This window comes from Gopherus evgoodei, chromosome 1, assembly GCF_007399415.2.
Source record: "Gopherus evgoodei ecotype Sinaloan lineage chromosome 1, rGopEvg1_v1.p, whole genome shotgun sequence".
NCBI lineage: Eukaryota > Metazoa > Chordata > Testudines > Testudinidae > Gopherus > Gopherus evgoodei.
The window spans coordinates 12,264,112-12,281,674 of NC_044322.1; the positions used below are offsets into that span (position 1 = coordinate 12,264,112).

General features: G+C 48.0%; 1 protein-coding gene across 6 annotated transcripts in view; it reads right to left on the bottom strand.

The window, feature by feature from the left end:
* The window catches only part of TENM4 (teneurin transmembrane protein 4), a 546,329-nt gene that overhangs the window by 95,568 nt on the left and 433,198 nt on the right, over nucleotides 1–17,563 (bottom strand). For all 6 annotated transcript variants that reach the window (XM_030558332.1, XM_030558336.1, XM_030558355.1 and 3 more), the window contains one exon: nucleotides 1,982–2,101. In XM_030558332.1, coding sequence (XP_030414192.1) covers nucleotides 1,982–2,101 — 120 coding nt within the window. The remainder of the gene's footprint in view (nucleotides 1–1,981; nucleotides 2,102–17,563) is intronic.

A 17,563-nucleotide genomic window follows, 5' to 3' on the forward strand; every position in this document is an offset into this window, starting at 1 on the left:
CCTTTTTATTACTTTAACTGAATATAGTACTTGTGATCACTGCTGGACTTACAGCCCCTGGCAGTGAGCTCCTGGGAACGGCTCTATCCGATGCCAGCTGGCAATGTTTCCCTAGGGACCATTAGCTAACTGGGAATTGGTGGACCACGCTGGCGCATTGGCCACACCTCTCTCTGCCCCACTACACTGAGCGTGGGCAGGCGGTGGTGTAAGAGCCACTAAGTCTAGCTTTACACGAGCTGAGAACTCCCTTCCACCAGGGACATTGTCTGCTGGTGAGTTAAGATGCCTGAGTGGTGCAAAGGGTCCAGACGGTGGCAGAGAGTGTGGCTGTGAGCGAGCACAGGACTGAAGAGCCGTTTCACCTATTCTTTCTAGAGGTAGCCCCTGTAGAAAATTAGTGAAGCACAGCCTGGGGTAGTATGGAAGAAAATTGCTCTGCTGTGCTGCCTGTACTGTACCTGTTCTGTAGGGGGTAAAAGTGATGCCTGTCCAGAGGGCCTGTACAAGCGCTGTGCAATGCTAGCCTCATTATTTGCTTATAAGCCCCCATCGTGGATCCGAGCCCTAACAATAGGTGGAGACCAACAGACAGAGCACAAGGAAACAATGAGATGATGCTGGTCAGCATGAAAAACAGGGAGTTCTGCCATATCAGCTGCCTACCTATGGTCTGGTTTTTTGTAGGCATTATTATTTTTCCTTGTGTAGGTTTTGTGCCAGCCCTTTACGCTGCAGTGAATTTGACCTCTAGGGTCTGATTCTGATCTCCCTTGCACCAGTGCAAATGAGGAATTGCTCCACTGAGGGTATGGCTTCACCACAATGGCTATAGTGCCACAGCTATGCAGCTACAGCTGTGTGCTGCTGTCACGCTGTTGTGCAGATGCTTCCGACATCGACGGAAGTGGTTTTTCCACCTATCCGACAGGTGGTAGCTTGGTCAATGGAATTCTTCCCTCAACCTACCAATATCTATGTGCGGGTTAGGTTGACATAACTAAGTTGCACAGGGTGTGATATTTTTCACAGTCCTGAGCGATGTAGCTAGGTTGACCTAAATTTTAGGTGTAGACCAAGCCTGAGATTAATGGAGTTACACCACAGTGTAAATGTGAGAGATTCTGTATCCTTCTCAATAGTCTCTAAACCATAAGACTTGCGAAAGCACCAGCTTCTAAGGTATGTTCATTTAATCGAGATAATCCATTTTCCATGGAAATGTACCTATTACTCAAATTCTACCGTTGTATTTTCCAGTAGATGAAACATTAATGAGAACATATCTTAAAAAGTTTCAGTGGTTCAGTAGGCATCAAGTCCCATGGGAACATGCCAAGACTACGTAAAGCACACATCTCTAGAAAGTGTTCATTTCCTTCATTATCACCCCATTGGCTATTCTAGCCAGGTCAGTCCAAATCCTTAATGCAAGTGTCAGACTGGAGAGCTGTTAAAATCAGCAAAGCTGGGTCATCCTCTCCAAAGTGCTAGTGTTAATCACCATTAGCTAGAGTATGTGCAGCTCCATCAGTCAGAATCTTACTCCTTATATTTAGCTTTTGTCCTTAAAAGAGAGCCAATTAGTACTGAAAGACAAAAGATTGCCCAATTCACAGTGATTTTGTTATGGTTCAATGGAACTGTTCAAATTTTAACCACTTGCCTTTAACAACACCGTATCTTACAGGTTTAATTATTTTTGCCCGATAATGTCTATATAAAGCAATGAAGAATATGCAGTTTGGGGCAGGAACCATCATTTCTTTATATGCATGGGCAACACCTAGCAGAACGGTGCTTCAGGGCTTCTATGCACTTCTCTAATAATATCAGTATCAATATTAACAATAACACTAGTGCCTTCAGGTTGCATCAGACGTGACTGTGTCTTTGCCACGATAGTCTCTCTCCAGTGGTGGCTCCACTATTTGCAGCTCTGGGTACTTACATACTGTAAAACGTATAGCAGAAACCATACCTGCCATCTTGCCTGCTGATTGTGTAGCCAAAAAGAGGATTGTTGACAAAGCTGATGTTCACTCCAACTAGAGGGGTTCCATCAGATGTTATCACCTGACCTCGGATCACACACGCATGGCTGCATGAAGGAAATAAATGATAGGAAATGGTGAATCATGTCAAAGGTGGGGGACTGATCCCTGACTTACCCTGCTGTAAATGCCTGCACACCGGGATACCTAATACTATATGCAATAAAATTCAATACGCCAAATCATGCCCCCAGATGGAGGTACACAGCTCTTGCTGACTTGGGTGTTGTGCACACACATCTGAAAGCAGAATTTGGCTTCACCTTTTTTCTACTCTTGTCATATTTCTTGTCATATTTAACCACTGGCAAATATATTGTTCTCTGGTATCTTCTCCTGTAGGGCACACGATATACTGACATGGCTATAGCTCACTCAGCTTCACAATGCCTTGACAGTACTGGTCTGATTAAGGACAAAACATGTTTTAGAACAGAGGAGGATGGAAATGTACCAAATACTGCATAGGCAGGTTTATGGCAATTAAGTGCTCTGATGATCAAAGAGATGTGTTGGCCTTGATGAGTCAGGTCTTCCATATTCCATAAGGAAGTGTTATTGCTTTGGATAAAATATGATGACAAATTTGCCAGAATCAGATAAGTTCCTTATAGGAGGTTACAGCAATAGAGCAAGCAAACAACAGAACCACCAGTTGTTTGTAGATTACACCTACTCCATACAACTCTGCCCTTTTATGACATCTTTCCCCCAAGTTGCTCTAAGTCCTTTACAATCCCGATTAATTCTGTGAGGTTTGTATTTTACAATAAGTATGTTGAGGTTTTCAATTACTCAGGGTCACTCAGCAAATTTGTGGCAGGGCCAAATATAGAACACACAGGTTTCTATTCCAAAGTCTCTGTTCAAAGCCCTAGATTGTACAGTTTACCATACGGCTATGCAAGAAGATTCCAAAAAAGACAAAAAAAATCTTGTGTATCTGATAGTGTGTGATCTCAGTGTCTATCTCAAGGTACTTATTTTTCTGAGTGATAACAAATTGTGGTATCTTTGGGCTGGCAAATTATGATATGTGATTTTTGCTGGCAATGTCATGCTAGCCAGCAGAGACTGGAAGCCAATGTTCCTACTGCTTTAGGACCAGATCCCCTGCTAGTGTAAATCACAAGAGCTCAATTTATAATCCATCTATTTGAAGTAAGATAATTCAGTAGAGCCACACAGATTTACAGCTGTTGAAGATCTGGCCCTCAATGCATAGGAAAGCACTTACGTGAGCTCTTATTATCATGGAACACCACAGAGTCCACAAGTTATTGCCTAAGGGGTACATCAACACAGCAAAGATTGTATGGCACAGCGAGAAAAGACGGTTACTCACCTTTGTAACTGTTGTTCTTCGAGATGTGTTGCTCACATCCATTCCAGGTAGGTGTGCGCGCCGCGCGTGCACGTTCGTCGGAAACTTTTTTACCCTAGCAACTCCAGTGGGCCGGCAGGTCGCCCCCTAGAGTGGCGCCGCCATGGCGCTCTATATATACCCCTGCCGGCCCGCCCGCTCCTCAGTTCCTTCTTGCCGGCTACTCCGACAGTGGGGAAGGAGGGCGGGTGTGGAATGGATGTGAGCAACACATCTCGAAGAACAACAGTTACAAAGGTGAGTAACCGTCTTTTCTTCTTCGAGTGATTGCTCACATCCATTCCAGGTAGGTGACTCCCAAGCCATACCTAGGCGGTGGGGTCGGAGTGAGAAGTCGCGGCACGGAGCACTGCAGTTCCGAAGGCCGCATCCTCCCTCGACTGCTGGACCAGGGCGTAGTGGGAAGCAAAGGTGTGGACCGATGACCAGGTCGCTGCCCGACAGATTTCCTGGATGGGCACACGGGCGAGGAAAGCCAGCGACGACGCCTGCGCCCTGGTAGAATGCGCAGTCACACGGCCCGTAGGGACATGGGCCAAGTCATAACAAGTCCTGATACAGGACGTAACCCAAGAGGATACCCTCTGGGAGGAGATAGGAAGACCTTTCATACGATCTGCTACCGCCACGAAAAGTTGGGGGGATTTCCGGAAGGGCTTAGTCCTCTCTATGTAGAACGCGAGAGCCCTACGGACATCCAGCGAGTGGAGCTGCTGCTCCCTGCCTGAGGAGTGAGGTTTTGGGAAAAAAACCGGAAGGAAAATCTCTTGGTTGACATGAAAGGCTGAGACCACCTTGGGCAGAAAAGCAGGGTGTGGCCTCAGCTGCACCTTGTCCTTGTGGAAGACCGTATATGGGGGGTCAACCACAAGAGCTCGGAGCTCCGACACCCGTCGAGCTGAGGTGATAGCCACTAGAAAGGCCGTTTTCCAAGAGAGGTAGAGCAGGGAGCAAGTAGCTAACGGCTCAAAGGGGGGTCCCATGAGCCGGGACAACACCAGGTTAAGATCCCAGGTTGGAGCAGGGGGACGGACGTTAGGGAATAAACGTTCCAGCCCTTTAAGGAATCTCGACACCGTCGGGTGAGAAAAAACGGAGCGACCGTCCGCACCCGGGTGAAAGGTGGAGATAGCTGCTAGGTGGACTCGCAACGACGATAAGGCCAGACCTTGCCCTTTGAGGGACAAAACGTAGTCTAAGATTTCGGAAACCGAAACTTCCATAGGGCGGAGATTTCTCTCTACGCACCAACAGGAGAAGCGCTTCCATTTCGCTGAATATGTGGCTCTTGTGGACGGTTTCCTGCTGCTCAAGAGCACCTCTCTCACAGGCGTAGAGCAGCGCAGCTCTGAACCAGTCAGCCACGCAGGAGCCACGCCGCTAGGTGCAGCGACGGCAGGTCTGGGTGACAGAGGGTCCCGTGGTCCTGGGTAATCAGGTCCGGATGAAGGGGCAGGGGAACTGGGTCAGCTATGGCCAAGTCCAGCAGCATGGTGTACCAGTGCTGCCTGGGCCACGCCGGGGCCACCATGATCACGAGAGCCCTGTCCCTGCGCACCTTCAGGAGGACCTTGTGGACCAGAGGGAACGGGGGAAATGCATAGTACAGGTGGGTCGACCACTGGATGAGGAAGGCATCCGCTATCGACCCCGGCTCCCTGCCCTGAAAGGAGCAGAACGCTTGGCACTTCCTGTTCCCCTTGGACGCGAAGAGGTCCACCCGGGGATAACCCCACCTCCGGAAAATGGAGAGAGCGACGTCCGGGCGAAGGGACCACTCGTGTGACAGGAAGGATCTGCTCAATCGATCTGCCAGAGTGTTCCGTACTCCAGGGAGGAAGGAAGCCCTGAGGTGAATGGAGTGGGCTACGCAAAAGTCCCAGAGACGTATCGCCTCGTGGCACAGGGAGGAGGACCTGGTGCCGCCCTGCTTGTTGATATAGTACATGGTCGTCGTGTTGTCCGTGAACACGGCGACACAACGACCCTGAAGCTGATGACAAAACGCTTGACAAGCAAGGCGGACCGCTCTCAACTCCCGTATGTTGATGTGGAGCCCCACCTCCTCCTGGGATCACAGGCCCTGTGTCCGCAGGGTCCCTAGGTGGGCCCCCCAGCCTAGATCTGAGGCATCCGTTGTCAGGGATACCGATGGCTGAGAGGGGTGAAAGGGAAGACCCGCACATAATACGGACTGGTCTAACCACCAGCCGAGAGAATCTAAGACCTTCTGGGGGATTGTGACTAACATGTCTAAAGGTTGCCTTGCCGGCCTGTAATGACTGATAAGCCACAGCTGGAGAGGCCTCATGTGGAGCCGAGCGTAGCCGGTCACAAAAGTGCACGCCGCCATGTGGCCTAACAGGGTTAGACATGTCCTCACTGACGTCAATGGGGCTGACCGCAAACGTTGAACGATCGCCGCCATGGTCTGGAACCGTTGCAGAGGCAGCGAGGCCCTGCCCACAGTGGCATCCAAGACGGCCCCGATAAATTCCACCCTCTGCGTGGGCCTCAGAGTGGACTTGTCTGTGTTTATCAAGAGGCCCAGACTTGCAAATATGGCGGTGATCATGCGGACATGGCTGTTGACCTGCTGTTCCGACGTGCCCCGAATCAACCAGTCGTCCAGATAAGGGAACACGTGGACACGGTTGCGCCGAAGATGCGCCACGACAACTGCCATGCATTTTGTAAACACCCTCGGGGCCGTGGACAGGCTGAATGGGAGGACTGCAAACTGATAATGAAGAGCCCCCACAACGAAGCGGAGAAAGCGTCTGTGGCGCGGCCAAATGGCAATGTGGAAATACGCGTCCTGCATGTCGAGGGCGGCGTACCAGTCTCCCGGATCCAGGGATGGAATAATGGTCCCCAGGGATACCATGCGGAACTTCAACTTCACGAGGTATTTGTTGAGTTCTCGCAGGTCGAGGATAGGCCTGAGGCCCCCCTTGGCCTTGGGGATCAGAAAGTAGCGGGAATAAAACCCTTTGCCTTTCTCGTTTTCCGGAACCGCCTCTATAGCTCCTTTGCTGAGGAGCGTCTGCACCTCCTGCCGAAGGAATTGCTCGTGAGAGGGGTCCCTGAAGAGGGACGAGGAAGGAGGGCGGGAAGGAGGAAACGAAACAAACTGCAGGCGGTATCCCGTCTGCACCATGCTTAAGACCCAGCGGTCCGATGTTATTTGGGACCACGCCGGGAGGAAAAACGAAAGGCGGTTTGAAAACGGGGGGAAAGGATCCATAGGGGAAACTGTTACCGCGCCCTCGGGCGCACCTTCAAAATGAAGGCTTAGGACCAGGCGGGGGTTTTGAGGAGCCTTGGTTCTGCCCCCCTTGGTTCCCAGACTGCCTGCGCCTGCCGTTCCTGCCGCGGCGCCTGTAAAGGTCCTGCCGCTGGTGGAACTGGGAAAACGGCCTACGTTGTTGCTGTTGTTGCGACCTAAAGGGTCTACGCTGCGTCACGGGGGTGTGCATCCCGAGGGACCGCATGATGACCCTGTTGTCTTTTAGACTCTTGAGTCTGGGGTCTGTCTTATCGGAAAACAGGCCCTGGCCTTCGAAAGGAAGGTCCTGTATAGTGTGCTGGAGCTCCGGCGGAAGGCCGGAAACCTGCAGCCAGGAGATGCGACGCATCGTAACTCCTGACGCGAGGGTGCGGGCAGCCGAGTCCGCAGCGTCCAAGGAGGCTTGTAAGGCCGTGCGTGCGACCTTCTTGCCTTCGTCCAAGATGGCCGTAAACTCTTGGCGAGCATCCTGTGGCAGCAGCTCCTTAAATTTGTCCACTGCCACCCAGGAGTTAAAGGCGTATCTGCTCAGCAGGGCCTGCTGGTTAGAGACCCTGAGCTGCAGCGCCCCAGCCGAATACACCTTACGGCCAAGGAGGTCCATCCGCCTGGCCTCTCTGGACTTGGGGGCCGGAGCCTCCTGGCCGTGACGCTCCCTATCGTTCACCGATTGCACTACCAGTGAACCGGGAGTCGGGTGAACATGTAGATATTCATAGCCCCTAGAAGGGGCCATGCACTTTCTCTCGACTCCTTTCGCTGTCGGAGGGATGGAGGCCGGGGACTGCCAGATAGTATTGGCGTTGGCCTGGATGGTCCGTATGAAGGGCAGGGCGACCCTGGTGGGAGCATCAGAAGAGAGGATGGTGACAATTGGGTCCTCTATCTCCGAGACCTCCTCTGCCTGCAGACTCAGGTTTTGAGCCAATCGCCTGAGGAGGTCCTGGTGCGCCCTGAGATCCAGCGGGGGGGGACTGTTGGAGGAGGTACCCGCCACCGCCTCATCCGGGGAGGAGGATGATGAGACCCCAGGCACGATAGTGTCCAACTGAGGGTCTTCCTCAGCCCTCGCCTCTGCCTCCGGAGCCACAGCGGAGTCCTGCTGTTTGGACCCTTCCTCCCCTTCCGGGGAGGGAGGGGGGCGAGACAAGGAGGCTTCAGGGGCCCTACGCTCCGCAGTCGCCGGTCTAGCAGGGAGCTGCTGGGGGCCCTGGGCCTGATGGTATGCCCAGGGTGTCCAGAATCCCCACTGTTGTGGGCCTTGGTCTTGCAGCGGCGGATCCCCGAACAGCGCCGCCTGCCGGTCGGTGCCCAGCGCATACCCACTGTCCGTCTGGGAAGATACGGACGGCTGTCTCGAGGGCCACGGCGGGGCCGACCCCGGATGGTAAGGGTCTGCGCGGGCCGGCACGGAGGATCGTCTCGGTGCCGGGGACCGGTGCCGGGAGTCATATCGGTGCCGGGACCGGGATCGGAACCGGGATCTATCACGGTGCCGGGATCCTGATCGGTACCGGGTGCCGCTTCGGTACCGGGACCTGCCACCAGCTCGGTGCCGGGAGGTCGACCGGGACCTGCCACCAGCTCGGTGCCGGGAGGTCGACCGGGACCTACCACCAGCTCGGCGCCGGGAGGTCGACCGAGACCGGGACCTGCCACCAGCTCGGTGCCGGGAGGTCGACCGGTGCGGCGAGTAGCGTCGGGACCTGCTCCTGGAGTCGCGGTGCCGGTGTCGCCGACTGGAGCCTGACCGCGACCGTCTCGATGCCAACCGTTGCCGCGAGTGCGACCGGTACCGCTGAGGGGAGCGATGCCGGGACTGCGAGCGGCGTCGGGATCTGGAGCGCCCAAGACGTCGGGACCTGGATGGCGAACGACTGTCTCTGGGCGGCGCCGACAGCATGGGCTTGCCTCTGGACACAACCCGCACCGGAGGTACCGGGGGTGGCAGCCGAGTGGGCTCAGTCAGGGCAATAAGGTCCCGAGCCGAGGCGAAGGTCTCCGGTGTGGATGGGACCACTATCTCAACCCCAGATCTCATGGGGGAGCTCGGCGGCACCGGACTCAACGGACCCGCCGGGCCCGGAGTCAACGGTGCTGACGGTGCCGGCGGTGCCGCGGCCGATGTCGAGGCCGGGCGCTCAAGCCGGGTCTGCCTGGCCGGAGTATCAGACTTCGACGGCCTTGGCTCTGATTCCGGTGCCGGAGAAGGTCGGTGCCGGGGAGTCTTCTCGGTGCCGGAGCGATCCGGTGCCGGTGCCGATACCACGGCCTGCGCAGCCGACGGGTCAAGTGCCGCCTCCATTAGGAGAGTTCGGAGCCTCTGATCCCTCTCCTTTTTTGTCCTCGGCTTAAAAGCCTTACAGATGCGGCACTTGTCAGATCTGTGCGATTCCCCGAGGCACTTCAGGCACGCTTCGTGGGGATCGCTGGTAGGCATGGGCTTCTTGCAGGCCGCACACTGCTTGAAGCCCGGCGAAACAGGCATGAGCCTGGCGCCGGGTGCCGGGAAGGGCTAAGCCCCCGGCAAAGAACTACTTAACAACTATTTAACTAAACTATCTACTTAACAAACTAATTAACAACTATATGGAACTAGAGATAAACGATAGACAAGCGATAGAGAACTAGGAGAGCTAGGGACGTGGAGGACAGCTAAGCCGCGCTCCACAGTTCCAACGACCGACACGGCGGTAAGAAGGAACTGAGGAGCGGGCGGGCCGGCAGGGGTATATATAGAGCGCCATGGCAGCGCCACTCTAGGGGGCGACCTGCCGGCCCACTGGAGTTGCTAGGGTAAAAAAGTTTCCGACGAACGTGCACGCGCGGCGCGCACACCTACCTGGAATGGATGTGAGCAATCACTCGAAGAAGAACCAATATTTGTATCAAGTAAGGCTTTTACTGGATATTTATTCCATGACTCAGAAGATAGACTTTTTAGTTGTCGTGCCATCCAGTTATAGCAGAACTCTCCACTGATTTAAGTAGGGATTTTCGTGCATATGTTGATGGCAGAGTATGGCTCAAAACTTGGCATTTAGGTAAACGGAAACAAAAGCTCAAAGTTCAACTCTAGTATCCACTCACTTGATTCTTATGTTCCCCTTGGTCAGTCCCAGAGAAAACAAGATATAATGCACCTGGTTTTTTATTTCACTTATATTAGTTTTACTCTGGTGTATCTCCAATGACTTCAACAGAATTACTCCCAATTCACACAGATGTGGAAGGAGAAGCAACCCCATTAGTAAAATAATAATAATTTCTGTATTCCATTGCACCTTCCATCCAAGGATCAAAAAGCACTGTATTAACAATTCAGCTCTGTGACACTCAAGGACGCTGGGCAAATGATCATCCCTATTCGACAGATGGGGAAATGAAGACACAGAGGACCAAATTCACCCTATTGTAACCCCACTGAAGTTGACAGAACACCACCAGGGAAGTATTTGGCTCACAGTAGTAAAGTTTGTGGACAGCCAGGGCAGTATCCATAACTTCCATTCTGAGGCCTCAACATTACCCACAAAACCATTCTTCTCATATTATTCAGTGAGAGCTGAAGGAGAGCCTGGAATGGTTACCAAGTCCTTGAGCATTCTGATCATCCCTGCATTTTGTGGAAGGATAAGCATCACTGTGGATTCCTTTTCTGAAGCCCAAGAAATTCTTGCTATTGGGAACAATAGACTCAGCAGGATGAATTACCATTACCTGTCCAAACCAACACTAAAAGCATTACTGACGGCTGCTTGCTCATTTTAAAGTGGTTGAGCTGAAATACAAATAGAGCACATTTTCATGAGATAATGGAGAAGGGTTGCTACCTTCTCCCACTGCCTTCCCACAAACTACAAGCAAAGAGAAAAAAAAGAGACTAAATGTTGTAGATGCCTTAACTGGTACCCTAGGCAAAAGATAACTAACAATTATGATGGTAATTCTCCCAGAGTCTAAGCAGATGAAAGCCTGTGAGTAAAGTTGTAGCCAACACACTAGACTAGATCCTCAGCTGGTGTAAACAGAGCTTTGCTGCTTTGCACCAGCTGAGGATCTGGCCCATAGCTTTCATGAGTTCATGGGCACTCAGGTCTGCAGGGATAAAGAACAGCCACACAGTTACAGGCACAATAAAAACATGCAAAAGAACTCACTCTAAAAGGGAAACTCTAAAAAACACATCTGCACTTCTAGCTTCCATCGAGTGACCCCCCCCTTCCTTTCCCAATAACTCTTCAAGTTGTCATGCTCAACTTCTTTGTTCCATATTTCTTTGCTTCCCGATTTGGACTAAGTCAGCCCATCTTCAGAGACAAGTAACTCAGGAAAGCCCACCTGGCCCCCAGGAATCCCCGTGAGGACTATAACAACTCCTTTACTTCCAGAGGGTAGTCCTTTACAAATCATAGTCATAAAAAGAAGCTGGGGCAATGTGTGTACAAATATCTGAACTTAATTAAAGTGGGATGGAGATGAAAAAGATACTGAATCCCAGACTTTGCCGGATCATATCCTCAAATTTTCTACTTCCCCAGTTAATAAAATTTGGCCCATTTGGGAAAAACAATTAACGCTGTGCTTTGTAAGCAGCTGGCTTCTCCAGTGTCATCGTGTCCTTTCTGGCGGCAAAATCGACTACCCACAATGCACTCAGCCCCCCCGGAACCTGGTTAATGCTAATTTAGTCAGCCATTTCCTTCAGAAGACCTTGGTCTAAATGCAATTACACTGCAAACACATTAAGTGGTACTGCAAAAACTCTCAGCCCTGCTCGGAAGGTCTCACAATATATTTACATAAAATTATCTCTCACGTTAATAGGGAAGATTTATTCCATCAGTCTAGTTTGGCCAGCTCTGAAGATGTTTTCTGCAGTTGAGCAAAACTGAATGTCTCTTTGCTGTAGACTTGTCTTTCCAATGAATTAACAACATATTTCATCTACTGGTTGAACTGGTTTTTTTTCAGACTGCATTTACATGTGGCTGTGCAGATCCCTTGTTTTACAATAACCAGTTCTCCAGCCTGTTTTTTTAATTAGCCTTTCCCAACCCCTCTGGTCTTTTATTTTTCTATAGAGGTTCCCCTATAATTAGAGAACACTAAATCATTGCCGAATTGCTACCATGTGGCTTGCTAGATGGCAAGTCTGAGACACAGTAATTTTAGACCATTGCTTTGTGAAGTAATTTGTAATCACTAGAAGATTAAGTTAATGTCCACCTGTCCCCCGGGGTATGATCTAGGGCCCAGTGCCATCAAAAGTAGAGACACATTCACTCTCCCCTTCCACATCCTGTTTTCTTTAGTATGACCTGTATTTCATGCGGGGGTGGGGATGGGGGAGGGTGTAGAAATCCAAGTATGCCAACAGTTATAAAATACTAGAAATCAAAGGAAAAATCCCAACGAGGTCATTTAATCCATCTTCATGGCAGGAAAGATTGCTCCCTACAGTATGTTTCCCAGCTCTTTGTCTGGTTTAACGTTAAACATCTCAGGCAGTGGGATTTCCAAAGCGTTATTATTAATAATTATTTGTTTAGTGCTGGGAATATGCTTGGCATTGTACAGTAGACAAAATAAAGACTTTTCTTTTCCTGAAGGACTTCCCTCAGGAAATTTTACCATGGTCTAACATGGTCTAATCTGGTGCCTGTTGAAACTGATGGAAACACTCTCATTGACTTCAAACAGGCATTGGATGTGGCTCACAGATTTCACCATTAGGAATTATTTTCTGGTGTTCATGCTAATTTTTCCTTTTCAGTGTTAACCCATTACTCCTAGTCACAATCCATTGTATCACAACCCTAGCTCCTTTTTTCCTGGAAGTTGAAAGGTTTCAAATACATTTGGATGATTAACATGACCTCCCCACCTTCTCAGCCATGTTTTGGCCATGTTATTTGCATTAAATATTTTTAATCTCCATTCAGAATGCCCCACATCCCTATATCCGTTGTTGTTACTTTTCTATAAGTTACTTCCAACTTCGTTTGACATATTTTTGGTACCGAGGTGCCCAGAAGTGAACATGAAGTTTGGTAAGAAAATGGAAACGAAGCGTTCTTGAGACGTTAAACAAGAAAGATTAAAAAAAACTAAGGAAAATTAAAATTAAAAAGTAGCCATCCAGAAAGGCTCCCACACAGCTATGTATGACACAAGTGAGTTCCTGGAAGAGTTTGGCATATGTCAGGTAGCTGTGATTCAAAACAAATTAATTAGGCTAGGCAGAGAACCTTGCCAATAAATGGAGTACCAGAATGCCAGTGTCAGGCTGAGGAGGACCTAAACATGTTGACATCCGACCAACTGTGCACTCAGGGATTTGCTGAAGTGGCACTGACAGACAGAATCTGCGACAGCTTCCACAGCTCCACTTCCTGAGGAGCTGATGGAGTGGGAGACACAGGCGAAAAGAAGTGCCAGGCAAAAAACAAAAACGACCCAGCACAGCATAGGGAAGCCAAATCCAGGCTGTCTGCAGGAACTAAACTCGATCATTTCTCTTTTTTTAACCTATGCCTCTAAGTTAGCTACACATGTCCCAGCACTTGAGCATCAGGAAAGCGTTTTCTTTTAGTGGTTTGGTTTTTTAATTGTTAATATTTTGCAGAAATGCTCTACATTTTGTCACTCATTTTACAAAAAATATACAGTCTGAAATAATGCAGGCAATTAATCAAAATGTCATATTCAAAGCCCATTACTTAAACTGGTTAAGGAAAACTGAAGAAAAAACAACAGTATAATGCTGGCATACTTTTAGGAATACAGATAATGAAGCTGGTATCTGAGGCATCTCCATAAAGATATTATTCACCAAGATGTACAATAACAGCTCTAGATTCACAGTGTACTCTATTTGGGTTTTTACATCAAGCCCATCACCATGGTATCTGAGCATCTCTCTACCTTGTTTTTTATAGAATCAGAAATGTAGGGCTGGAAGGGACAGTGAGAGGTCATATAATCAGGCCCCTGTGCTGAGGCAGGACCAAATAAACTTAGACCACTCCTCACAGGTATCTGTCTAACCTGCTCTTAGAAACCTCCAGTGATGGGGATTCCACAACCTCCCTTGGAAGTCTATTCCAGAGGTTAACTACTCTTATAGTTGGAACAATTTTCCTAATATCTAACCTAATCTTCCTTGCTGAAGATTAGCCCAGTTACTTCAGTCCTACCTTCTTGTCCTACCTGCAGGTCAGGCCAATTACTTCTTGTCCTACCATCAGAGGACGACTCCTGCTGAGGCATCACCAGTGACAAGTAGAGTTGGCCAATTACCTTTCTTGCCTTACATATGACACTCTTGTTAATATACCCCAGAGTGATGATAGCTTTTTCTGCAACTGCATCACTTTGTGGACTCATATTCAATTTGTGATCCACTAGATTCTGTACAGCAGTACTACCACTTAACCAGTTATTCCCCATTTTGTAGTTATGCATTAGATTTTTCCTTCCGAAGTGAAGTACTTTGCATTTACTTTTACTCAATTTCATCTTGGTGATTTCAGACCAATTCTCCAATTTATCAAGGTCATTTTGAATTCTAATTCTGTCCTTCACGCAGCTGGTTGTTGTCCGCAAATGTTATGAGCATACTCTCCATTTCATTATCCAAGTCATGAATCATTATATTGAATACTATTGGTCTCAAGCCAGACCCCTGCAGGACTCCACTAAATACATCCTCTCTTTGACCACAAAATATTGATAACAACTCTTGGAGTACAGACTTTCAACTAGTTTTGCACCCACTTTATAATAATTTAATCTAGACCACATTTCCCTAGTTTGCTTATGAACATGTCATGTGGGAGTATGTGTCAAAAGCCTTGCTAAAATCAAGATATATCACATATACAGCTTCCCTGCATGCACTAGGCCAGTAACCCTGTCAAAGAAGGGAATTAGTTTGGTTTGGCGCCATTTGTTCTTGACAAATCCATGATAGCTATTACTTGATACCCTATTATCCTCCAGGTGCTTATAAGTTGATTGTTTAATAATTTGTTCCAGTATCCTTTCAGGTATAAAAGCTAGGCTGACTGGTTTACAATTTTCCAGGTCCTCTTTGCTTCCCTCTTTTAAAGATAGAACATGTCTGCCATTCTTTAGTCCTCTGGGACCTCACCCATCCTCCAAGAGTTCTCACAGATAATTGCAAACAGTTCTGAGATTGCTTCAGCTAGTTCCTGAAGTACTCTAGGATGAATGTCATCAGTCCCTGCCAACTTGAATACATCTAACTTAACTAAGTATTCTTTAGCTTGGCCTTTCCCTATTTTGGATTGTGTTCCTTCCCACTGCTAATATTAATTGTGTTAAGTTCTAGTTACAATTCATCTTACTGCCTTTTATGTCCCTTGCTAGGCGTAATGCATTTTGTGTTTTGCTTTTCTGTGTTTGTCCTTACACGATTGTGCTATTTTATACGCATCCTTAGTAATTTATCCATGTTTCCCGTTTTTGTATGATTCCTTTTTAATTTTTAGGTCATGAAAGAGCTCCTAGGGTAGCCACATTGGCCTGTTATTTTAGTCTTCTCTTCTTTCCTTTGCATTGGATTGTTTGCTGTTGCACTTTAATATTGTCTCTTTGAGAAGATGTCAGCTCTCCTGAAATCCTGTTGTATTTACCTCTGTTGTGTAGGTTTAGTTCCCTGGCTAGCAAGTGTCCAGTTTTTCAAGCCCCGCATTATGTATTTCTGCCATCATTCTGCTCAATGCAGACTTGCACCGTAGATTTTATAGGAGTAGTTATTAGTCATTCTCAGTAGACAATGATATTCTCCAACACCACTGGCCACCATTCTGCTGGCAATATTTCCAGTAAGCTATTCATATCTGTAGTTCTCCAAAATTAAAAAGGCACCTTTGGTGCATACCAGTTTAGTAACAAAATAACATTATGTGAGGAAACACTTCCAAATTATAAAAACCCCATGATCACATAACTATCTCCACAGAACAACTCCACTTTGATATCAGGATTTAGTTCTAAACTGCCTTATTGGTTATAGAACCCTTATTAGACTTGGTCCTATTTCACAAACCCAGGCTCTCTCTCCTCCTTCTGGAAGCACATCCTCCTTTCTGATCTGCCAAACAATTTGGCCACTGTTGGAAGGAGACGCTTTGGCTGCTCCTCCTGCCATCTGCAATATCTTGGATTGCTCTGCCTTATCAAATCACCATTTCCAGGGAAAAATGACTATTCAGATGAGATTTGTAATGAGAAGAAGAGACGATGAGGCAGCAAGATACAAGAAAGGTATTCCACAAAACAGGAAATTAAGAGAAGACTGTTGCCCTAGCAGTGACTTGAGTAATTATATAATATTTAACTCCTACTACACTCCTGAACCCTGAAAAAGTACTTTCTGACACAGTTTGCATAGAAAGTGCTATACAAAATAAAGTTATGTTATGCAATGATGTAAGGTCTATGTGGAATTCATTGCTTCCCATAATGCCCTAGATCAAAAAAGATTTAAAAGCTGATTTTCCTCTCATTTACACCAGTGTACCTCTATGAGGCGTTGCTCCTGATTTACACTTGTGTAGATGAAAAGATAATCAGGGCTTTAGTTTCTTAGCCCTTCAGAGGGTTTCAGTAGCTCTTACGGTGCAAGTTATTTTTGCATATAATCATGAGTTAGGGTAATTTCATACCAGGGCCGGCCCACAACATTTTGGCACCTGAAGCAGGGAGCTCAAATGACTCATAGACTTTAGGGTCAGAAGGGACCAACATGATCATCTAGTCCGACCTCCTGCACAAAGGAGGCCACAGAACCCTACCCATCCACTTTTATAACAAACCCCTAACTTATGTCCGAGTTATTGAAGTCTTCAAATTGTGGTTTGAAGACCTCAAGCTGCAGAGAATCCACCAGCAAGTGACCCATGCCCCACGCTGCAGAGGAAGGCGAAAAACCTCCAGGGCCTCTGCCAATCTGCCCTGGAGGAAAATTCCTTCCCGACCCCAAATATGGCGATCAGCTAAACCCTGAGCATGTGGGCAAGACTCACCAGCCAGCACTCAGGAAAGAATTCTCTGCAGTAACTCAGATCCCATCCCATCCAACATCCCATCACAGACTACTGGGCATACTTATCTGCTGATAATCAAAGATCAATTGCCAAAATTAAGCTATCCCATCATACCATTCCTTCCATAAACTTATCAAGCTTAGTCTTAAAGCCAGATGTGTCTTTTGCCCCCACTACTCCCCTTGGAAGGCTGTTCCAGAACTTCACTTCTCTAATGGTTAGAAACCTTCGTCTAATTTCAAGTCTAAACTTCCTAGTGTCCAGTTTATATCCATTTGTTCTTGTGTCTACATTGGTACACCGCCAAAACTCCCTCACTTGGGCCAAAACTTTGAAAGGTCTCAATTCTGCCTTCTAACTGTTCTGCCCCTCTCATCATACTGCTCTGCTACCTATCCCAATAAAGGAGAACTAACAATTTAGAATGTTTTGTTCAAAAATGTTAAGTAACACTTAACTTTCAAATGTCCGAACAGGAAATGTAACTTTTTTTGTCTGCATAGTAAACACTGGCATTTTTATCTGTTCGAATAATCAAAGTGGTGCTTTCCATGCCTTCTTGGTTGCAAATATTTGAACTGCTTCCTGAAGGTCCACAGTCTGGACCAGCTCATGTTCTACTGAGATGGCTGCAAGGCCAAGCAGCCTCTCCTGAGTCATTGTGGAGCGTAGATGTGTTTTTATTAATTTCAGCTTGGAGAAGCTGCGTTCTCCACTGGCAACTGTTACAGGAAGTGTTAGAAGTATGCGCAGAGCAACA